Source organism: Glycine max, chromosome 3, assembly GCF_000004515.6.
Source record: "Glycine max cultivar Williams 82 chromosome 3, Glycine_max_v4.0, whole genome shotgun sequence".
In the NCBI taxonomy this organism is placed as follows: Eukaryota; Viridiplantae; Streptophyta; class Magnoliopsida; order Fabales; family Fabaceae; genus Glycine; species Glycine max.
The window spans coordinates 1308066-1332011 of NC_016090.4; the positions used below are offsets into that span (position 1 = coordinate 1308066).

The window sequence follows — 23946 nt, forward strand, 5'->3', positions numbered from 1 at the left end:
GAAACCTAGAAAATGAGGAGAGGGGTAAGGTATAAAAGAAAGAAATACGACTTGAGAGAACAAAGAAAAATTATAAACAGAAAGAGAGGAGGGTAACATTTCATCCTAATTCCTGAGAAGGTGCAAAAAAACAAATTAAGAAAAGATAAAGAAACTAAGAAAGTTGTATTGAACGAGGATCATCAATCCTTTTCATATTTGATTCCAAGACTAACAAAATGTAAGTTCAAACTACAAACTATGATCAATCTCAGGGTTTGGTAGAGTTCCTAATTCAAGTTTATGCTACAGCAGTTTGCTTTTCATTAGATCGAAAATCCCAAAGACATACAAAAAAGAAATTTATCCTATGTTTTTGTATAGCAATTCCATTAACATGCACTTAAAAACAAATTGTTTCATCTAAGAATATTATACAAATGATGTAACTAGTTCAAAACAACTTGACTTATTGTGCTGAAGGGAAGCCATAATAATTCAAATTTGAAGTCAATTCCATCAACATTAACTTAACAGTGGAAAATATTTAGAATGATGCCATGATCGTTCTCGGGAAATCATTAACTCATGCAGCTAGTATGTTTCCAGATTCCTTGCTCTGTGAACGCTGTCACAATGCATATGCAAGATGTTGCAACAAGAGGCAACTAAATTCATTAAACAAAAATTTACATAACACAACGGATTGATATTTTAGATTCGAACCCACTTTCAATGAAAATAAAACTTTCTCTATTTTTCCCACTTTCAATGAAATTAACTTTCGATTATTTTTCTTTATTTCCTCTAAATCTTTATCTTTTTTTCAATCTCAATTTCTTTTATAAACTTTAATTTTATTGGATCTCATTTTCTTATTATTATCCAAATTATTATTAGAATTGTTATCAAACCCTATTAGAATTATTATTAAAATCATTATTATCGAAAACTGCAACTATCAAAATTATTACTGGCGAAATCACTATAAAAACTATTATAATGGATATTACTATTGAGATTATTATTATTATTATTTAATAATATTTTAAAAAAATTTCTTAAGTTAAAAACTATAACTACTTGTTTAACTAAAAAAGACTTACAATAAAAAAATAAATTATATGTTTCACACTTAAACATTTATTTGTTTATAAAATCATTAATGAAAATTATTATTTGATAAGTATAAATTCTTTTTAAAAATTATTTACAATTTTCAATGTTAACAATGTATGAAAAAACACTAAACAATGAAGCGTTCAAAGGCTGACTGAAAAAAAATTGAAAGGAATAAAAAATATATATTTTTCATAATTATTCTAATTAATTGAAAATTATATGATTACCTTATCTTTAAATAATCTTAATTACCTTAATATATATGTTGAACATAATTATCTAAATTATTTCAAATAAGAATATACACTTTTCTTAATATTTGATGAATTACTATATTTTATATAATTTTATAAATTACAAAATAGATAAAAAAAAATTCTCTAAAAATTTTCTGCTCAATTAAATAAGGATTTTTTATACATATATAGTATAAAGATATATCTTCATATGGCGGTGTCTAGGGTAAATCACCATCTTTAAATTATCCATCATGTACCATTTTTAAGAACTCTTATATATTAATGTAAGGCACACATTTTTATTATACATCCATCCATCATACCATAACTTTACTCTTGTTTAATAATATAAAAAAGAAAAACTTTACTCTTGTTAGTCTCCCTTCTTCTCTGGCAGCTCCTCCACCATTGTCAGAGGTTAGTCACCACCCAGCATCGTCATTTCGCTTCAGTCATCACCCACCATCATCACTATTATCATTGTCATCCTCCTTAAGGCCATGAGACCCACCCAAAGGCTCCTCCAAACCATTGTCTCCCAATCTAAGCTTTAGAATTTTCGAAGCCTTTGTCGCACAATCGAAGCACCCACCATTGACATTGCTTGTTGGCATGCACCTCCACAACACTAAAGAGCGAATGCAGAAACTATGACTCAAAGGAGTGACGCCTCCTCCACCGCCTCTGGATTCGCGACATGAACCATTGTGTGTGCACCTCCATTGATTTTGCATATTCATGTTTTTTTTTATTATTAATTTAACGAAATGTTCTTTGTTTGGTTTCCATAACATAGGATTTTTTTATCGATGTTATCAAACTTAGTTGATGATTGTCTAGTTTCTTGTTCATACATCTAGATTTCTAATTCTTTGGAATGGAGAAGGGAAGAAGGGGGAAATGGGAGTGGTGGCGATGGGTTGGTGAGTGATATCAGCATATATGCATAGTTTAAAAATCTGGTCTGACTCGGTCGGTCGGATTGATCCAATTGAGACCTGGTGTTATAATCTGACTGGTTTGGTTGTTGGATCGGTCATGCACTTGATCCAATTAGACCCGCCCAAATCCAGTCGGTTTGAGATAAACCCGACGATCCGAATCGATTTTTAAAACCTATTTCGCATAAAAAAAATAAAAAAACTCCAAAACGCTCCAAAAAAATTTGGGACTTGTGTAATTGTGTTAATGAATTATTATTTGTTATCAACTTTAATACTTCAATTGTTATTTTGAATTTTGGAGTATGAATAAACTTTTCTTAATCAACTAATGTTAGTTATACACTTATATATAATATATACATATATAATTTTGAATTTTTTAATATATATCAGGTTAAACTGGACCAATTACTGACCTATAGATTGGACCACTGAACCACTATCTCAACTGAGTTAATGATCAGACAAAATTTCATAACTTTGCATATATGCCGCGATGGTGGGTGGTGATTGACTGTCAATGACGGTAGAGAAACCATAGGAGAAGGAGAGAGACTAAAGAGAGTAAAATTATGTTGTGTCTTAGATTTATTTAAGAATTCTTAAAAAATGATGTATGATGGTCGAATGTAGACATTGTCATCTTTATATAAGAACATATATTATATATTTTTTAAAATATTTTTTAAAAAAAGTTTATATATAAAAAAATACATTTAAGAAGTATGTTTTCAACTCGATTACATGAGTATTTATCTCATACTTTCTTACTTTTATTATTATAAAGATAAAATAATTTTAATTACAACATATTTTTTTAACTGCAATTTTTTTTATTATTAATGAATACCAAATGATGATGGTTACAATAAGTACTCCATCTAAAGTCAGAACAAAAATATATACTAGGTATTCTATGTGGCATGTATCTAGCACTAGGCAAAGTTATTTTAATTTTTATTAATGGGAATACAGAAACAACAGATGCGAGAAAAAAAGAAACTAACTACCGCTAGGGAATAAGATCCCCCATTGCATCAGTTAACAAAGATGAACCTAACTTAGGAGGACAAGGGTTAATCATTTTTCTGTTTTTAAATATAAGATTTTTTTCAGTTTTATTTATCTTTTTATAGGATATTTTTTTTAAGTTATCTTTTCGTCTTTCGTATTAATTATTTTTTATTCAAATATTTTTTATTATTTTATAATAAATATTATATATTTAAAAGAAATATATTATTTTTATTATAAAATGTGATATGAAGACTAACACACATTAATTAATTAGATATGAAAGTAATTAAGTGAAAAAAATTATAAGTCTCAGTAAATTTAAGAATAAATTTGATAAAATAAGATAAATTATTAATAAATTTAATAATAATAATTATATTAATTAACTTTTTTAAAAAAATGAAATAATTAAAAAAAATCTTATATTTAAGGATGAATGAAGTATATATGTTGCCAGTCATGTGTATCCACATCAATAATACCTGAAAACCAACTTGAGGCCATTTTTTCCGAGACACATAGGTTAAATAAACATTTATTTTTAAGATCACATTAACTGAAATACTATTTAAAAATAGTTATTTATGATAAGTTTCAACAATGTAAAGTAAATTATTTTGTGGATTGCATTCACTAAAATTCCATCCAATCATAAATTAACTAAAATACTATTAAAGGATATTTATTTGTGATAAATTTTAGCTATATAAAGTAAATATTTATTTTGTGGATTGCATTGACTAAAATTCTAGTCCTGACTAAAAAGCACGAAAGGGAAATGGTAACGTTGATAGGAAAACTGGGGAACTCTAGACAATAAAGAAGAACAGGGGCCAAAGTATAATAATTCGAAAATAAAAAAAATTCGTATCGTACCCTAGAAAAAAAAGAAGAGGGAACTAGTTTCTGCATTCTCTGTTTCTGGTGTTGTTCACTTGTTCTCTTCATTTCAAGTTTCAACCTTAATCCTTCCGAACCAACACATAAAAATCCAACACTCTCTTCTTCTTCTTCTCTCTCCGCGGGTTCAATTGAACCTCACAAAACCCTCTTTCTCTCTCTCTAGATCTGTTCAAATCCCGAATCATTTCCGCTCCAATTTCAATTTCCCCGAACAAGAGCAAACCCTAACCCTTTCTCTCTGTATGATACCTGATTTTTTCCCTCAGGCGTGTAGTTTTCGTGCCGATTTGTAAATTCTTTCGGTAGTTTAGGTTAGAATTTTTTTTTGTTAAGTTTTTAGGGTTTTGAATCGGTGAGATGAATCACAACAACAACAATAGAGCGAGGTACCCTCCCGGGATGGGGCTTGGGCGCGGTGGTTTCAATCCGAACCCGAGCCAGAACCCGAACTTGAACCAGAACCCGAGCCTGAACCAGAATCATCACGCGTTCCAGGCTCGGCCACCGTACCATCACCAGCAACAACGGGTGCAGTACGTGCAGAGGCATTTGCTGCAGCAACAGCAGCAGCAATGGCTGAGAAGGGACGGCAGCGCCGCCGTCGACGAGGTCGAGAAGACCGTGCAGTCTGAAGCCGTGGATTCGAGGTGCGTGTGTTGTGGTTTTCGTTATATACGATGTGTGGTTTGTAATTAGGGTTAGTGTTGAGGTGGTGTTATTGGTTGCTGTTGTATGGCTTTTTGTTGTGTTTCTGCAATGTGCTTGCTTGGCTGGTTGGCTTGGTGATTCTTGTTGTTTAGAGGTTTTTGATAGTGTAGGTAATGATGAAATGGTGAAAGCTTTGTTTGAAATTTGATTGCTTTGGTTGCTTGGACATAACTGCATTGACCAACAATGGCTGTGATTGCACTGTTGAGTGGAGGCTTGAATGGTGGATGCGGTTATAGTGTATTGCCTAGTGTTCTTAAGTAGGTGCGGTAGTGCTGCTATAGTGCTATTGCATTGTTGAATTCGTGGGGATCACGAATGCTCTGTCAATGCGAATTCTTTTGGGTCTCTGGCCAATTGGACTTTTGAGTTAATATTGTGCCAATTTTTATTTGTGCACAACTCAAATTTCAAATGCTATGCGAATGCAATGCTATCCATTATATGATATAATGGGTTATTGGATTTCCGGGATCTGCCATTGATCTGTTATTGCAGGAACCTGTCTTCTTTTGACGTCCCTTGATCATAGAGATCCCGTTGTATGTCCAGCCAGATTGTGAGGTCTTGTTTTGTATGACTCCTTGTCGGGTTGGATTGCCGTCTACATTTTTTTTTATCTGAGTGGACAATTCATCATAAATAGAAATGACATCAATGTTCTCTTTCTATTTGGGAATTTACAACAGTCTTGTTGCCCTTGGCTGTTGACATAACTATCCTCTTTTCCTTTTATTCATTTATGCTTGTTTGATATTTGTTATTTGTATTTAAGGCTTTTCATTACACTTTAAGCAATATAACTAATAAATGTATCTTAGATTGTGATTATTGAAACCATGGTGTCAGATTTTGCATGACCTGACCTGGTTTTATGCAAGATCTAGTTGCTCCATTATACAATATAGAGATTCCTGCAATTCATATCAGTACAGATGATCATAGGTACAATTTAGTACCAAAAACAATTCTAAATGTGTTCTGAATTGCTGTGTCTCAGAATTGAATCGAATCAAATTGTATAGCAATTTATACAATTTTGATAACAATGATTGAAACATGTTTTATTGTTTGTCTGTTTATAAACTATTAGGATTATTAATTATGAGTTATTTTGGTGAAATTATGAGTTTACAATAAGTTGGAATTGTACAAATTACAATGTATGGTTTTGTTCTTTTACTGCTAGATGAAGCTATTATTGTTAGTGGTTCTGTTATTTCAAAAGGAAAGAGAATCCTTATTTGTTTTTTGGTTTTCCTTTATTAGTTCTCAAGATTGGAAGGCAAGACTAAAGATTCCACCAGCTGATACTCGCTATAAAACAGAGGTATGGTCATGGAATAACATCATGTTATGCCTCAAGTTATTTGTTATGTGCATTTTGTGTTAATCATATATTTTCTTTGAGATCCTCAGAGCATTACACCTTATTTGTGATATTTCTAATTCCATACGTTTTGTTTTTGCATATCCTTAAAGTATGGAGTCATTTTTTCATACATTATAAATGTTGGTGAAGATCATTCTTGTCATAGAATTTAACTGGAATTTCATTGATTGATTGATGTCTTTTTTTTAGTGCCTTGTACTGAGTTACGGTCAGTTATTTGGACTACAATCATACCTGTAGAATTTACAAACTAGTTCAACTATTTATACTTTGTCTAGAAATTTAGTAGATGTACTGAATTTTGTTCCTTGTAACTAGTGCAATCAATGGCTTTTACCCTAAATTTTAATTTTCTGAGTGATGTTATTAGATTTTACATGTAAATAATTACTTAATTTTCTAATATCTACTTGAAAGGCATAAAATGATACCATCCATTTATTAGTCGTATAGCTACTATGATTATGGGTTTGTCATTATTAACTTTTATTTTATAATATATACCTGTTTGTCTTGATCTGGTGCCTTTTTGTTCCTCAGGATGTAACGGCAACTAAAGGAAATGAGTTTGAGGATTACTTTTTGAAGCGTGAGCTGCTCATGGGAATATATGAGAAGGGTTTTGAAAGGCCTTCTCCCATCCAAGAAGAAAGCATTCCGATTGCTCTTACTGGTAGTGACATTCTTGCTAGGGCTAAGAACGGAACTGGCAAAACAGCTGCATTTTGCATTCCTGCATTGGAAAAAATTGACCAGGATAATAATGTTATTCAAGGTTTGATGTCCTCCTCTAGTCCTCTTGGCTTAAGCTTTTCACATGATTCTCATAGCCTAGTTGAAAGGACTGCATGTAAAGATTTCTCAGTTCCATAAGCATATCTGGTAGCCTTTTACTGATTGTAAGCAGTGTTCTATTAAAAAAAGAAAATTGGGATTTGTGACTGGTAAGGTTTAGCTGGAGTTGCAGTAACAAGCCAGGCTTTCAAGTTTGAAGGGCACGTTAAGTTGGTTTTTGTATGTTCTTAGGTTTTTGTCATGGAAAATGAATGATACTGAAACTGTTACAACTTACATGTTGATTGTATTTAGTTTCAGTCTTCACTTGGCACAACAAACCTGATATGTGACCCTACACAGAATTGGAGTAATATATATATATATATATATATATATATATATATATACGAAACAATGTTAAATTTAGAGTTTATTTGTCTTCTCTTTATTCTCTACTGGACATCTGGTTTTAATAAAAGCTCTATGTTTTAGTTACAGAATTTTGAATTTCCCTTTAAATTAATGGATATCTTGTTGATTGTCCTGAAAAGTTGTTTTAGATGATGATGGATGTGTGGATACTTTGATTTTATTGCAATAGTTGAAAATAGCTTTGATATATTTTTGATGGCATTGTTGGTTCATGATTCAATTCTGCATTATCTTCAGTTATTTCATGGTTGTTGACTTTTTGGATAAGCATGATGATTTGCTCTTCCCTTGTTTTCTATTCTGTCATGCAGTTGTTATACTGGTCCCAACCCGAGAATTGGCATTGCAAACTTCTCAAGTGTGCAAAGAGCTTGCAAAGCACTTGAAGATTCAAGTTATGGTTACAACAGGTGGTACCAGCCTGAAAGATGATATAATGCGCTTATATCAACCAGTTCATTTACTAGTTGGAACTCCAGGAAGAATATTAGATCTTGCCAAGAAAGGTGTTTGTATTCTGAAAGATTGTGCTATGCTTGTTATGGATGAGGTAAACACATTTCACCTGGAAGTCACTCATTTATATAATTTGGTTGAGAAGCATGAACAGTTTGTAAAACATTTTCATATTTAAAAAGGTTTAGGAAGTCAAGGTAAGAATCACAATTGGATCTTATTCGACGAATATGATCTGATGCACGTTTATGTTTCTTTAATTTTTTGTCCAATGTGCTAGGATTAGGAATTTGTATCTCTAAATGTTGTCAAATTGGTAGTGGAAGCAAATGCCTCTGTTCATTGGTTTCTCATTCATGTTTTAAATATTGAGCAGAATATATTTTCGTTTCCATTATTTGTGCATGTTCATTCTATGGCACTTTTAAGATTTGTCTTTAGCTGTAACAGTTACTTATCAATCTGAGACTTTACATTGTTTTTTGTGGTTGTCAGGCCGATAAGCTTCTGTCCCCAGAGTTTCAACCTTCTATAGAGCAGCTGATTCATTGTCTTCCTACAACCCGTCAAATCTTGATGTTTTCAGCAACATTTCCTGTTACTGTAAAGGATTTCAAAGATAGGTATCTTCGAAAACCTTATGTCATCAACCTTATGGATGAGCTAACTCTGAAGGGTATTACTCAATTTTATGCATTCGTGGAAGAGAGACAGAAAGTCCACTGCCTAAATACTCTATTTTCTAAGGTTTACTTTTTCTTTGTTCTCTTAATTTTCTTATATGCTGTCTGTGAATATGATGCTGATGCTGATGATGTGTTCTATTTCAGCTGCAAATAAACCAGTCTATCATCTTCTGCAATTCAGTGAATCGGGTTGAACTTCTTGCCAAGAAAATCACGGAACTTGGTTATTCATGTTTCTACATTCATGCAAAGATGTTGCAGGACCATCGTAACAGAGTGTTTCATGACTTCCGCAATGGTGCATGTCGAAATCTTGTTTGTACTGGTGCGTTGCTGACACTTTAGCATCACATGAACAGGAACAATTAAGTTTTTTTTTTTTTTTTTTTTTTTCTGTTGCTTGTGAATGGTACCTATCCTACCCGTTATGGTTGTGTGCAATATTTCTTAGGTTTTGGTCCATTTTCTTTGTTGTGATGTTATCTTCATTTTTATTTTAAAAAAGAAGTTTAGTAACCAATAATTGTATAATCTATATTTGTTTGGTGTAGTGTCTTTATGTCATGATATTTATCTGTATAATTAAACTCTTGGTTAGATTTTATACTTTTACAAATTCTGTTGTAATAATTTAAGTTTTTCACATATTTTTACGTGAAACATTTGCAGATCTTTTTACTAGAGGAATAGATATTCAAGCAGTTAACGTTGTTATTAATTTTGATTTTCCCAAGAACGCAGAGACTTATTTGCACAGGGTATGTTTGATTTGTGCTCATTCCCTACCTACCTACCTACCTAATTCATTTTCTATGATACTAGTTACGTATAGATGTTCTAAAGGATGCTCTGCTGATGACAGGTTGGTCGTTCAGGGAGGTTTGGGCACCTGGGTTTAGCAGTGAACTTGATTACCTATGAGGATCGCTTTAATTTGTATGTAATTTACATTTGAATTGATTTTTTTGAAGACATATGCTGTATGTTTTCTGAAGCATTCCATCTTTTGTTCAGATATAGGATTGAACAAGAACTTGGAACTGAAATAAAGCAGATTCCCCCACAAATTGATCAGGCAATTTATTGCCGGTGATTGGCTGTAAATACCATGGTTGTGTTTACCATTGTGGCTAATAGCAGTGGTGAGTGACAGGATTTATGTAAATGCAAGTTGGTTTCAATATCTTTCTCTCTTAGGACTTGGATATTGTCATTAATTTCTTTTAAGGATGAAATAAATGCGTTGCGATCGGCCTAAAATATGTAAATTAGTTGTCTTTTCACGGAACTTCAATTTTGGTGTATCTTCATTTTTAAAATGTTTTGATGAAGTTTTGCCTGGATACTTGTAATAAATATGTTCAAGATTGTATATGCTAGTAGTTCCATGCAGTGGTATATGCCTACTATGGTTTATCAACTATTATATGTATAGCTGCAGTTGCTGTTGCTGACATGTATGCATTTCTTGCAGGTTAGTGTGACCGTGGCTAAAGTAGGTGCAAGAGAGGATTTGCAAAGCAAGTGACAAATTCTGTATTAGTGGACCCTGGTATGGGAGGATGCACTGTCGAGAACTGGGTATTATTGGACCCATTAATTGAGTGCTTTCGGATTAATTCCAGTTTGGGTTTCTGTTGATTACATTTGCAGAACGGTCGATCATTTTAAATAAATTAAAATAATTTATAGTATGTTTGGATGAGTGTTAATAAAATTGATTTGGTTAAAATTAATTTTGAAGTGATGGAGATGTTTTTATTTTAAAATAAAATTAGTACTACAACTCAGGATAAAATTCTTGATCAACTGTCAATGCCAAAGTGACCTAAAGTTATTTGAATTCAAAATTAATTTTGAATCTAGAATTAATTTTTTAATGTTGAATTAAAGATGCAAAATTTTAACTAAAATCATTTTAACTTCTGTTTCAACATGTTTCTAAAAAATTTAACGGGAAATTAAGCACACTTACTATCAATGGAATTTACTCCAATTGATTAAGTAGACAATTTTCATATACTTCATTTTGATTCTTAGGTATAAAAAAATATAATTTAATAAATTGATTTTGTTAATTTAAATAGGTTTTATCCAAATTTCTCTTAAATTATATAAACATTGAACTACTCCTGATATCTTCTAAATATAACGGTAGATAACCAAAATATGCAAGTAAAATTATAAAATCAACCTCTTTTTTAATATATTAAATTTGGGATTTTTTAATTTCTCTTTTTTTTTCTATCTAAATAATAAGAATACTTTTTTATTTCTCTCATTTTTATTTTCTTTTATCCTAAAAATCGTATAATGAAAGTATAAGTACATACTTAAGGAAAGATATATTATTGTTATTAAATAAAATTTTATATTTTATAGCTAAAATTAAATTTGATTACTATAAAATAAAAATCACATTTCAATGACTAAATTGATTTTGGGTTATAATTTCAAAAACTAAAATAACACCACCTGATATGTTACGGAACTCATGACAAGTAACACACTTATGAGACGTAATCAGTCAATGTTTTACATTAGTATTTCTCTCAAGTGAAATAGACCTTACTTATGGAAGGAGTAAAATGAATAACATTACAATTTTGGAGATTTTTTTTTTAATTTTTTTTATTTTAGGGACTAAATTGTGAATGAATCATTTCTTCTAAGATTACATATGGTTAAAAAATTCCAGGGGCATTAGTGATTAGTCGAAAAATATGCATTTAGAGGGGTCAAATTGTGATTACCCATAAAACGAATTCATTAACCCCGTGGCCTCCATCTCTACGAACACATACACAGAAAACAAACTCAAAGAAGATGGCTAGTGGTAGTTTGAAGAACATGTTGAGTGTAGCAATGAATCAAGGAGTGGTGGAAGCACGAGCCAGGATCTTCGGCCACCAATTGAACCCCACTGGCATGAAAACTCCACACAAGCTTCTCCGCATGAAGCTCTTCGGTGAAAAAGTCGCTCAGTGGTACCCTCACGACATCAAGAAAGACGACCCTCTTGTCATGGCCCGTCAAGAACAAGAGTACTCTCTCTCTCTCACCCACATTTTCATTTTTTATCCATCGTAATTTGTTTGCACGCGCCCACACGGGAATGCCCACTACCTGTTTGTGTTTATGCCTCTGTGACGGTACTCTTTTGTTTTGGTTTCTTTCTGGAGTTTCCTGTGTTTTTTAGCGCGTGCGAGTTTATGGGGTTTTGTTATTTTGGTTAATGGATGGAATGGGATCGTAAAGTTCCCTTTTTTCTGCAGGGGTCTGGTTTGGGGTTTGATCACTCAGTGCTTCATTTTAATGGAGAAATTGTGTGTTAACCTGAAACCCCGTTTCAATCATTTCTTTTAAGCCGTGGTAAGTGAGAACGATCAGTTTAGGGATTGAATGCAGTGGTATGGTGTGGATGGCAATACCAATGTTGATTGTTTTGCATTTGGTATGAACTGCTCAATATGTTGACACATTATAATTTGCTGAATGGGAAAAGCTAGCAACACATTGCTAAATTTTATCAAGAATCACAAAATTTAGTAGCTTTCATTCCTTATTTAATTAACAATGGGAGTGAGTTACAGTGTACGTTGGTAGTATTTTTCTTCTGTGAATAAATGGATATTACTAGTCTATTGTTGTCTTGGTGGGATTATTTTCAATCTGAAGGTAAAATTTTACCTTTTGAATTTTTATCCCATTTTTTAGATATGTTTATGTTACTCCTGTCCATTGTATGTCTTTGAACTTAGTTTACAGCTTTCAAAATACAAGGGTAGAAAGAACATGTTTGATGCAAATTACATTCTGTTTAGCTAACCTTCCTTTACAAGTTGGAAATAATCTTATACCGGAGATGGTGGCTGATGAATGTTTCTGTTAAACTTTAGTAGTGCACTACTTCTTTCCCAATGTGAAAACTCGGATATTTAAATTAGGTGAGGTCTGTTTTTGATTTCCACTGTGAATTTGACTATGTTGTCTTGCTTGCATCAAGTGCATTCTAGTAATGCTAATTTATGTCAGTAGAAGGATGTTCTTATGTTACAGTCAGAATCTTTGGTAGCTTTTACCAGTTATCTTACATCGACTTCCACTCATTCAATTCAACATTTGCTATCTTGTTTTTTCTAGACGCTTATCAAAGCTTGAAATGTTGAAGCGGCGAGGAAAAGGACCACCCAAGAAGGGCCAAGGAAGGCGTGCTGCCAAACGCAACAAATAAATTATACTTTCATCTCTCTCTCTCCTCTCTCTCAGCTCTCTCTCTCTCTCTCTCTGGAATTATTTTGTGGGTACTCTTTTGAGTTTAAGACAAGTACTTGTTTATTTATGTGATAACACTTTGAGTTTTACTTTTGTTATCAGAATGTAAACTCATGCATTTTAGAGTTTGAAACCACTAGCCTAATTTGGTTGAGATCTCTGTCCTCTTTGTGCAATTAAATTTTCTGATATTGGTTCAGTCTATCTTGGAAATTTGGAATGCAACCACAAGGTTATGAATCATAAAGTACCCATTTTCTTATTTTGTTACTGTTATTATAGTTGGAGTTTTAGATGAACTGAACTCTGTCACTTTCAATAAGCCGGTGCCTATCTCATTTTTATTGGGCAGACATGTTTCATTCATTTTGTCGTTATTAATTAGGGTGTGTGTGATGTATACGGACGGATAATATAAATAGAATAATGCTTATAATTTAATGGGACAATATCTGGTGTAACCGTGTGCTTATCTCACTGTCTTAAGCAATAACATCTCGTGTGCATCGGTGTACCAACAATTTTTGAGCATCTAATAAAATAAAAACGAAGGATTGAAGAAATGTTTTGTCTCTTAAAAAGGTAAAAATCATCACTCTTTATAATTAAAAGACTAAATATCATTATTGATTCATTATATTTTAATATTTTTTTTACTTTGATACATTAAGTTTTAAGAGTTTTATTTTGATCTTTTATATTTTTGAAAGTTTCATTTTAGTACATTAAGTGTTAAAAGTTTCATTTTAAACTTTATTTTTTTAAAGTTTTATTTGGATTATTTTTTTTATTTTCTCTTAAAATTTTTAGTGCTTTGTCAATATTTTAAATTTTGAAGGAGCACTAAATATAAGTAAAATAATTAATTTAAAATAATAATAACTAACATAATTAACTATTTCAAAATTTAAAACATGAATGGATGACTAACGTTTTAAATGAAAAATGAAAAAAAAATAATTAAAATGAAACTTTCAAGAAAATAAAAGACTAAAATAAAAATTTAAAATACAATGTATCAAATTAAAATTTTAAAAAATAAAAAGAATGAAAATGAAACGTTTACAATTTAATATACCAAAATAAAAAATACTAAAACATAACGAATCAAAACTAAGATTTATTCTAATTAAAACTATAGTCTCTAAAAATAACAATTGTAGAATATCCATACCTCTAATTGGAAATTGGAAGCAAGAAAACTATTGATTTGAAATGACTCAAACAACAAGTTCATAGAACCACTAGAGTCCGTTTAGTGTTGAGAGGTTTGAGATAATATGCATGAGATTATAAGTTTGAATTTCAGTACAACTATGATATAAAAATAAAATAAAATAAAAAAAGTTCACACGTGGATGTTGGTGACTTTCAGTGAATTGTTTGACAACGATTGAGTATGATAGTCCAAGGCGATGATGCTTGTAGAGACACTCATATGCTTAACTTAGTAGAAATTCTAGTGGAGTAACAGTATATTAAGATGCAAAAGAGAATATCCGACTGTGAGAAGAACTTTGATATTTACATGTGAGGGTTGTTGGCTAAAAGGCAACAGTGACTACCAACTTGTATGGACGGTTATTCCTAGGTACCTTATCTTGATGTGAAAGATATATAATGATCTCTTAGATGCTTGCATGCTTGGCTCTGAAACAAATAAGGTTGACACTAATGTCTCCTAAAGGTGATGTTACATGCAATATACTTTGACACTTTTGAGAGAACATTACTTCTTAAATATGTCGTTAGATAAGGCTCATAATGCATGGGGTTGTTAAGTAGGTCTGAGACTGTATGACACATCTTAGTTATGATTATTGGGTTGCCTCAAAGGATTTTGATGGGTTGGTTCACCAGGGGCATGGTAGAGATGTTCCCTTGATTGTTATGATAATGTGTATGTCATCATTAATTGCATCAATTATATGAGAGAGAAGAGAAATTTGCTTACACCAAAAGTAATTTTTTTAGAATTATTTCTTATTCTTACCATTTTATTTTCTTTGAATCTAGAAGTCCTTCTCTTAAGGTTAGAATGAAGAGAATTAAATTCCAATAAAATGTACATGTTAGTCATGTGTATGTCACAACAGTGTCTTATAGTTTAATAAAATTGCGTCCCTGTAATGAGTAGTACTCTTGCTTTTTGTTGATTAACTCGAGAGCAAGCATTTCCTAGATTTGGACACTTCCATTGCCAGAAAATATTAAACACTTCCTTTGGGTGCTAGATCACAAAAGCTTTCCAACAAATTAAGCTCTTTTTACTTAACAGACATATTTCCTCTGATGGTTTTTGTTGCTGGTGTGGTCTTTTTCAAGAGTCTATTCTTCAGTTACTGAGAGATTGCTCTTAAATGCGAGAAGAATTCAAAGTCAACTCAATATATTGATGTGTTGCATTATTGTATTGGCGATGACAGTTCATGCTGGTTGAAAGCGAACATTGATGGACCTAAAGGTATTATTATGTTTGCTATTACTTGTTGGTTTCTCTGGAAAAGTTGAAACAATTTGATTTTCCGGGACCTTATTTGATCTTGTATGGGATGAACTCGCTTGAAGTTTGAATCTTAGTAACATTGTTGTTGAGATAAATTCTTAAGTGGCTTCAAAGCTTATTTCCAAGGGTGTTTTTTTTTCGAATCCTCTTGCTTCTGTTATCAATAATATTCCATCTTTTGAAGCTGTTACTTGGATAATTTTTTTTTTTGTCTTAAACCTCTTATTTATCCGGAAAAAGAGATGGACTAATTCAAAATTCGATTAAACAATAAATAAAATTTGATTAATAATTATTTTCATAAAAAAGTCTGATTAATTCATAGCTAAGCATGAAACTCATTCACAAGTTTCTTTTTCTGTCTACAAAATTGTCCCTTTGGTTTGAGATATAATCTTACAAAGGATGCTATAGGTGTATCTAGGAGGAGAAGCCATTGGCGGCGGCGACGATGTCGGAAATGGATAACTTCCATTTTTAATAAAGGAATTCAAACACAGAATTTTAAAAATAAAGAAATTTAAATTGGAGCATTTGAAATTCTCAGAAAGAATTGGAGCATTTTAAATTGGCTCATCCAAACACACCCTAAGAGGATGAGGCAATTTAAAATTTTAAAGAATTTTAAATTCGGAGAATTTCAAATGCTCCAATTTAAATTCCTTTATTTTTAAAATTCTCTGTTTGGATTTCTTTATTAAAAGTCGAAGCCTCGTGAAGAAGAGCATCGCACCTGCGCGTGGGAACCCTGACGACGAAGGAGAACGAGGCGTGCGCGCTGCTAAGACTCTCACAGGTGGAGGAGAGCAAGGCGCCGATCGGGCGGTCCAGTGCGATTCCACTGCTGGTGAGCCTCCTGGAGAGTGGGGGGTTCCGCGCGAAGAAGGACGCATCGACAACGCTGTACTTGCTGTGCATGGTGAAGGAGAACAAGATCAGGGCGGTGAAGGCGGGGATCATGAAGGTACTGGGGGAGCTGATGGCGGACTTCGAGTCGAACATGGTGGACAAGTCGGCGTACGTGGTGAGTGTGCTGGTGGCGGTATCGGAGGCGAGGGTGGTGCTGGTGGAGGAAGGAGGCGTGCCGGTGCTGGTGGAGATCGTCGAGGTTAGAACACAACGGCAAAAGGAAATCGTTGTTGTTATTTTCTTACAGGTTTGTGAGGACTTTGATGGAGAAGAGTATCACCGTGAAGATGTCGCCGACTCCGGCGCCGACGGCCACGTTGAAGTAGTTTGCGATGGTGGTGTTTTGGTCGCTGGATTTCTTCCTCAATGCGGCTTCCAGGTAGGCGAGGACTTTTCCGACGAGAATCCCGCGCATGTCGTCGCTGTCGATGGCGAGAATGCAAATCTTGCTGCGTTGGTTCTTGACTACAAAGATGCAATCCATGGCGGCGGTAGCCGTCGGAATCTAAGAAACTTACTTCCGAGAATTAGAAATTCACTCTCTTGAAGATAGAATTTGACATTCTATTCTTTCAACTAATTAAAATTCCTTTTAAAATTTTTAATTTATTTTTTACTAAAATATTTAAACAGTTACTTCTAATAAAAAAAATTAATTCTTTATAAAAAAAATATATTATCTAATTAAATTATCCTATCCAAACAATGAAAATAACTATTTACTTTTTTTGTTTCCTTTGTGCATTCTCTCATTCTGTGTTGTTCACTTGTTTTCTTTCTTCCTTTCAATCTTTACCCTTCCAAACCAACACATAAAAATCCAACCCTCTTCTTTTCTCTCCGTGGGTTGAACTTGAAGAACCTCTGAAAATCCTTTCTTTCTTTCATCGATCACTCTCTCTCTCTAGATCTGTTCAAATCTCCGAACATTTCCGCTCCAATTTTCATTTCCCTGAACAAAACCAAACCCTAACCCTTTCTTTCTGTATGATACCTGATTCCCCCCCAGAGGCGTAGTTTTTGTGTCGATTTGTAAATTCTTTCGGTAGTTTAGGTTAGAATTTTTTGTGAAGTTTTTAGGGTTTTGAATCGGTGAGATGAATCACAACAACAACAATAGAGCGAGGTACCCTCCCGGGATGGGGATTGGTCGCGGAGGTTTCAATCCCAACCTGGGCCAGAACCCGAGCCTGAACCAGAACCCGAACCTGAACCAGAATCATCACGCGTTCCAGGCTCGGCCGCCGTACCACCACCAGCAACAACAGCCGCAGTATGTGCAGAGGCATTTGTTGCAGCCGCCGCCGCCGCAGCAGCAGCAGCAGTGGCTGAGAAGGGATGCCAATGCCGTCGACGAGGTCGAGAAGACCGTGCAGTCCGAACCCATGGATTCGAGGTGCGTGTCTTGGTTTTCTTTATATATGGCTTCTGTTCGATGTGTGGTTTCTTTATATTAGGGTTAGGGTTAGCGTTGAGGTGGTGTTATTGGTGTGTTTGGTTGATTCTGTGTGGCTGTTTGTGGTGTTTGTTGTTTAGAGGTTTCTGATTGTGTAGGCAATGATGAAATGGTGAAATCAGTGTTTGAAAATTTTAATGGTTTGGTTACTTGGGGGCATAATTGCATTGGTCAATGGCTGCGATTGTACTGCTGTTGAGTGGAGGCTTTCCACTCTTGTGATGTAGCTATTTTGTGAGACTACTGCAGCATCCAATGGTGAATGCAGTTAAATAACTGCTGTGGCGCTGCTATAGTACTCTTGCATTGTGGAATTCCTGGGGATCAGGACTGTTTCGGCCATGGGTGTTGTGGTTGCAGCTTGCATCCTGCAACCTTATGTCATCTCCAGCAAGTCTCTGTAATTTAACTTTTTGAGTTAATATTATTCCAATTTTTATTTTCATGCAACTTAAATTTCAATACATGTATAATAATTGATATATCATGAATTTCAAACGATATGTGAATACGACTTCTGCTATTTGCCTGCAACACTATCTGTTATATGATATAGTGGGTTATTGGTTTGTCATTTTGCGTGATATGCCATTGATAACACTGGTATTGCTGGAACCTGTCTTCTTTTGGCATCTCTAGATCAAAGAGATCCCATTGTCTGTCTAGCCTGATTGTGAGGTCCTGTTGTGGTGTTGCTGGCCTTCTTTCTATGTGCTGCTGCTTGTGTTCTTTTCAGAACTGAAATGCACGGCACTTTTACCTTGTTTTGCATGGCTCCTTGTCTGGTTGGATTGCCCTCTGAAATTTTTTATCTGAGTGAACTATTATTGATCATAAAAAGAAATGACATCAATGATCTATTTTTATTTGGGAATTTGCATCAGTCTTGTTGCTCTTGCCTCTTGGCAGTTGGCATAACTATCCTCTTTTCCTTTTATTAACTTATTATTCTCGTTAGATATTTGTAATTTGTATTTAAGGCTTTTCATTACACTTTCAGCAATATAACTAATAAATGTATCTTAAATTGTGATTATTGAAACCATGGTTATCGGATTTTGCATGACCTGACCAGACCTGGTTTTATGCAAGATCCTATTGCTCCATTATACAATATAGAGATTCCTGCAATTCATATCAGTACAGATGATTCTAGGTGCAATTTAGTACCAAAATTATAAATGCGTTCTGAATTGCTGTGTCTCAGAATTGAATTGAATCACATGAATTGTATAGCAATTTATACAATTATGATAACAATGATTGAAACATGTTTTATTGTTTATCTGTTTATAATATGAAGTTTATAAACTATTAGGATTATTAATTACGACTTATTTTGGTGCAATTATGAGTTTACAATAAGTTGGAATTATAAAATCACATTGTATGGTTTTGTTCTATTACTGCTAGATGAAGCTATTTTCTTGTTAGTGGTTCTGTTATTTCAAAAGGAAAGAGAATCCTCATTTGTTTTTTGGTTTTCCTTTATTAGTTCCCAAGATTGGAAAGCAAGACTAAAGATTCCACCAGCTGATACTCGCTATAGGACAGAGGTATGGTCATGGAATAACATCGTGTTATGCCTCAAGTTATTTGTTATGTGCATTTTGTGTTAATCATATATTTTCTTTGAGATCCTTAGAGCATTACACCTTGTGATATTTCTAATTCCATACTTTTTTTTTTGCATATCCTTTAAGTATGGAGTCATTTTTTCACACATTATAAATGTTTAGTGAAGAACATTCTTGTCATAGAATTTAACTGGAATTTCATTGATTGATTGATGTCTTTTTTTTTAATTTCTTGTACTGATTTGCTGTCAGTTATTTAGACTACAATCATACTTGTAGAATTTATGAACTAGTTCAACTAATTATACTTTGTCTAGAGATTTAGTAGATGTACTGAATTTTGTTCCTTGTAACTAGTGCAATCAATGGCTTTTACCCTTAGTTTTAATTTTCTGAGTGGTGTTATTAGATTTTACATGTAAATAATTACTTAATTTTCTAATATCTACTTGAAAGGCATAAAATAATACCATCCATTTGTTAGTCGTATAGCTACTATGATTATGGGTTTGTCATTATTAACTTTTATTTTGTAATATATACCTGTTTGTCTTGATCTGGTGCCTTTTTGTTCCTCAGGATGTAACGGCAACTAAAGGAAATGAGTTTGAGGATTACTTTTTGAAGCGTGAGCTGCTCATGGGAATATATGAGAAGGGTTTTGAAAGGCCTTCTCCCATCCAAGAAGAAAGCATTCCGATTGCTCTTACTGGTAGTGACATTCTTGCTAGGGCTAAGAACGGAACTGGCAAAACAGCTGCATTTTGCATTCCTGCATTGGAAAAAATTGACCAGGACAATAATGTTATTCAAGGTTTGATGTCCTCCTCTAGTCCTCTTGCCTTAAGCTTTTCACATGATTCTCATAGCCTAGTTGAAAGAATAGTATTTAAAGATGTCTCAGTTCCATAAGCATATCTGGTAGCCTGTTACTGATTGTAAGCAGTATTCTATTAAAAAAAGAAAATGGGACTTGTGACTGGTAAGGTTCAGCTGGAGTTGCAGTAACAAGCCGAACTTTCAAGTTTGAAGGGCACATCAAGTTGGTTTTTGTCATAAAAAATGAATGATACTGAAACTGTTACAACTTACATGTTGATTGTCTTTAGTTTCAGTCTTCACTTGGTACAACAAACCTGATATGTGACCCTACACAGAATTGAAGCAATATATATATGAAACAATGCTAAATTCAGAGTTTATTTGTCTTCTCTTTATTCTCTACTGGACATCTGGTTTTAATAAAAGCTCTATGTTTTAGTTATAAGATTTTGATATTCCCTTTAAATTAATGGATATCTTGTTGATTCTCCTGAAAAGTTATTTTAGATGAAGATGAATTTTTGGATACTTGGATTTTATTGCAATAGCTGAAAATAGTTGATATATTTTTGGTGGCATTGTTGTTTCATGATTCATTTCTGCATCATCTTCAGTTATTTCATGGTTGTGGACTTTTTGAATAAGCATGATGATTGGCTTTACCCTTGCTTTGAATTGAATGTTTTCAATGTATTTTTCTGTAATGCAGTTGTTATACTGGTCCCAACCCGAGAATTGGCATTGCAGACTTCTCAAGTGTGCAAAGAGCTTGGAAAGCACTTGAAAATTCAAGTTATGGTTACAACAGGTGGTACCAGCCTGAAAGATGATATAATGCGCTTATATCAACCAGTTCATTTACTAGTTGGAACTCCAGGAAGAATATTAGATCTTGCCAAGAAAGGTGTTTGTATTCTGAAAGATTGTGCTATGCTTGTTATGGATGAGGTAAACACATTTCACCTTGGATCATATTCGACGAAGAAGATCTGATGGGCATTATGTTCTTTAATTTTTTTGTCCAATGTGCTAGGATTAGGAATTTGTATTTCTAAAGCAAATGCCTCTGTTCATTGATTTCTCATTCATGTTTTAAATAGAGCTGAACATATTTTCTTTTCCATTATTTATGTATGTTCATTCTATGGCACTTTTAAGATTTATGTCTTTAGTAGTAACAGTTACTTATCAATCTGAGGCTTTTTATTGCTTTTTGGGTTTGTCAGGCCGATAAGCTTCTGTCCCCAGAGTTTCAACCTTCTATAGAGCAGCTGATTCATTTTCTTCCTACAACTCGTCAAATCTTGATGTTTTCAGCAACATTTCCTGTTACTGTAAAGGATTTCAAGGATAGGTATCTTCGAAAACCTTATGTCATCAACCTTATGGATGAGCTAACTCTGAAAGGTATTACACAATTTTATGCATTCGTGGAAGAGAGACAGAAAGTCCACTGTCTAAATACTCTTTTTTCTAAGGTTTGCTTTTTCTTTGTTTTCTTAATTTTCTTATATGCTGCCTTTGAATATGATGATGCTGATGATGGGTTCTGTTTCAGCTGCAAATAAACCAGTCTATCATCTTCTGCAATTCAGTAAATCGGGTTGAACTCCTTGCCAAGAAAATCACAGAACTTGGGTATTCATGTTTCTACATTCATGCAAAGATGTTGCAAGACCATCGTAACAGAGTGTTTCATGACTTCCGCAATGGCGCATGTCGAAATCTTGTTTGTACTGGTACGCTGCTGACAGTTTAGCATCATATGAATTGGCACAATGAAGTTTTTTTCCCCTAGTTCTTGTGATTGATACCTATTGTACCAGTTATGGTCGTGTGCAATAATTATTAGGTTTTGGTCCATTTTGTTGTGATATTATCTTCATTTTTATTTTAAAAAACAAATTTAGTAATCAATAATTGTATAATGTATACTTATTTGGTGTAGTCTTTTTATGTCACGATTATTAATTTATCTGTATATTTAAACTCTTGGTTAGATTTTCTACTTGTACAAATAAATACTGTTGTAATAATTTCAGTTTTTATATATTTTTATATGAAACATTTGCAGATCTTTTTACTAGAGGAATAGACATTCAAGCAGTAAATGTTGTTATTAATTTTGATTTTCCCAAGAATGCGGAGACTTATTTGCACAGGGTATGTTTGATTTGTGCTCACTCCCTACCTACCTAATTCATTTTCTATGGTACTGGTTATGCATATATGTTCTAAAGGATGCTCTGCTGATGACAGGTTGGTCGTTCAGGGAGGTTTGGGCACCTTGGTTTAGCTGTGAACTTGATTACCTATGAGGATCGCTTTAATCTGTATGTAATTTACATTTGAATTGATTTTTTTGAAGATATTTGCTGTATGTTTTCTGAAGCATTCTATCCTCTTTTTTCAGATATAGGATTGAACAAGAACTTGGAACTGAAATAAAGCAGATTCCCCCACAAATTGATCAGGCAATTTATTGCCGGTGATTGGCTGTAAATACCAGGGTGGTGTTTACAATTGTGGTTAATAGCAGTTGTGAGTTACAGGATTTATGTTTTCCGTATTTATGATGGGCATTTTCCAAATTCAGATTAGAGTTTTGATCTTTAAAAGTGGAGATAAATATGAATAATTTTTAGTGTAACTTAAAGTTGATTTCCATATCTTTCTCACGATGGACTTGGATATTGTAATTAATTTCTTTGAAGGATGAAATAAATGCATTTTGATCTGCCTAAAATAGGTAAATTAGTTTGTCTTTTCATGGAAATTCAATGTTAGTGTATCTTTATTTTAAAAATATTTTGAAGTTTTGCCTGGATACTATACATGTATTAAATATGTTCAGGATTGCATATGCTAAATTTATATAGTTGTTCTATGCAGTGGTATATGCCTCTATTTGTTTTAGCTCATGGTTTATCAACTATTATATGTATAGCTGCAGTTGCCGTTACTGATGTGTGCATTTCTTGCAGGTTAGTGTGACCGTGGCTCAAGTAGGTGCATGAGAGGATTTGCAAAGCTAGTGACAAATTGTGTATTAGAGGACCCTGGCATGAGAGGATGCATTGTCGAAAACTGGGTATTATTGTACCCATTATTGAGTGCTTTCGGATTAATTCTGGTTGAAAGCCCTGAAACTTTATTGGGACCTTTAAAAAGTTTAATATTGGCTTTTAACTGCCAGATAGTTACTGGGTTCAGTTTGGGTTTCTGTTGATTACCTTTGCAGATTTATTTTGTCAGTACATGTTTTTAGTATTGTAGTTTTATAATTGAATGGTTTAGGGATAACATACCTTTTTATGAAACATATTCCTTGCCTATGCTATTATCCTAAGGCAAATTCTAACCACTTTGGGCACTGGTTAAGGAATTCAAAATAGAAACTTTTCATTCAAGTGTCATTAAATATATATCTACTATGATTTCCAATGCATTTTCAATGTGAATTTTAATAAAAACTTTCTATTTTGGAATCCTTAATTAGTGTCCCTCAGGATAAGGGACACTTATTTGCAATACCCTTATGCTATTGGTTTGCCATTATGGGTTATCTTATAGATTGTAGATTCTTAGTTGTAGAAACTTCAACATTTGCTGCTCATATTATGCCAAATGGTTCGTGGCGGTGCTGGTTTATCCACAATTGCTTGTAGCCAGGATTTTCATGGCCATTGCTATTAAAGCCTTGAAGGCCTTACCAAGCTTGTGGAGCCTTTCTTTCGATATGCTG

The 23946-nt window shown here is 33.3% G+C and overlaps 4 protein-coding genes across 6 annotated transcripts; all 4 read left to right on the top strand.

Annotated features, from left to right (window-relative positions):
* Positions 1–4095: 4095 nt before the first annotated feature.
* Positions 4096–10350, top strand: LOC100818905 (DEAD-box ATP-dependent RNA helicase 8). Its single transcript, XM_003521069.5, has 10 exons — positions 4096–4851; positions 6182–6242; positions 6846–7080; positions 7826–8064; positions 8466–8717; positions 8801–8981; positions 9326–9414; positions 9519–9592; positions 9671–9798; positions 10131–10350. Exons 1-9 carry the CDS (start codon positions 4562–4564, stop codon positions 9747–9749), a joined length of 1500 nt encoding a protein of 499 aa, XP_003521117.1. The 5' UTR covers positions 4096–4561; the 3' UTR covers positions 9750–9798; positions 10131–10350.
* An 882-nt stretch (positions 10351–11232) lies between these two features.
* LOC100775975 (28S ribosomal protein S33, mitochondrial-like) lies at positions 11233–13085 on the top strand. Of its 2 annotated transcripts, none has more exons than NM_001361205.1 (2): positions 11233–11700; positions 12800–13085. In NM_001361205.1, exons 1-2 carry the CDS (start codon positions 11483–11485, stop codon positions 12888–12890), a joined length of 309 nt encoding a protein of 102 aa, NP_001348134.1. In that variant the 5' UTR covers positions 11233–11482; the 3' UTR covers positions 12891–13085. The 2 variants fall into 2 exon arrangements, with proteins under 2 accessions (NP_001348134.1, XP_040869716.1); XM_041013782.1 differs by lacking the exon at positions 12800–13085 and adding an exon at positions 11932–12028 and having other exon boundaries at positions 11241–11700.
* A 2948-nt stretch (positions 13086–16033) lies between these two features.
* Positions 16034–16550, top strand: LOC106798127 (TATA-binding protein-associated factor 2N-like). Its single transcript, XM_014774073.1, has 2 exons — positions 16034–16038; positions 16142–16550. Exons 1-2 carry the CDS (start codon positions 16034–16036, stop codon positions 16548–16550), a joined length of 414 nt encoding a protein of 137 aa, XP_014629559.1.
* Positions 16551–17064: 514 nt separating this feature from the next.
* LOC106794117 (DEAD-box ATP-dependent RNA helicase 8) lies at positions 17065–23396 on the top strand. 2 transcript variants are annotated; one of them, XM_006576284.4, is made up of 10 exons: positions 17065–17742; positions 19298–19358; positions 19959–20193; positions 20911–21149; positions 21428–21679; positions 21760–21940; positions 22276–22364; positions 22461–22534; positions 22615–22742; positions 23186–23396. In XM_006576284.4, the coding sequence occupies exons 1-9, from the start codon at positions 17444–17446 to the stop codon at positions 22691–22693; spliced, it is 1509 nt and encodes a 502-aa protein (XP_006576347.1). In that variant the 5' UTR covers positions 17065–17443; the 3' UTR covers positions 22694–22742; positions 23186–23396. The 2 variants fall into 2 exon arrangements, with proteins under 2 accessions (XP_006576347.1, XP_040870213.1); XM_041014279.1 differs by having other exon boundaries at positions 23191–23396.
* The last annotated feature ends 550 nt before the right edge of the window (positions 23397–23946 follow it).

Bases quoted from the DNA above. Each gene is read 5' to 3' on its own strand.
- LOC106794117 (XM_006576284.4), top strand. From the start codon at position 17,444: ATGAATCACAACAACAACAATAGAGCGAGGTACCCTCCCGGGATGGGG. The intron at 19,359-19,958 runs GTATGGTCATGG...TTTGTTCCTCAG, and splicing joins ATACTCGCTATAGGACAGAG to GATGTAACGGCAACTAAAGG. The intron at 21,150-21,427 runs GTAAACACATTT...TGGGTTTGTCAG, and splicing joins CTATGCTTGTTATGGATGAG to GCCGATAAGCTTCTGTCCCC.
- LOC100775975 (NM_001361205.1), top strand. From the start codon at position 11,483: ATGGCTAGTGGTAGTTTGAAGAACATGTTGAGTGTAGCAATGAATCAA. The intron at 11,701-12,799 runs GTACTCTCTCTC...TGTTTTTTCTAG, and splicing joins ATGGCCCGTCAAGAACAAGA to ACGCTTATCAAAGCTTGAAA.
- LOC100818905 (XM_003521069.5), top strand. From the start codon at position 4,562: ATGAATCACAACAACAACAATAGAGCGAGGTACCCTCCCGGGATGGGG. The intron at 8,065-8,465 runs GTAAACACATTT...TGTGGTTGTCAG, and splicing joins CTATGCTTGTTATGGATGAG to GCCGATAAGCTTCTGTCCCC. The intron at 8,718-8,800 runs GTTTACTTTTTC...GTTCTATTTCAG, and splicing joins TAAATACTCTATTTTCTAAG to CTGCAAATAAACCAGTCTAT.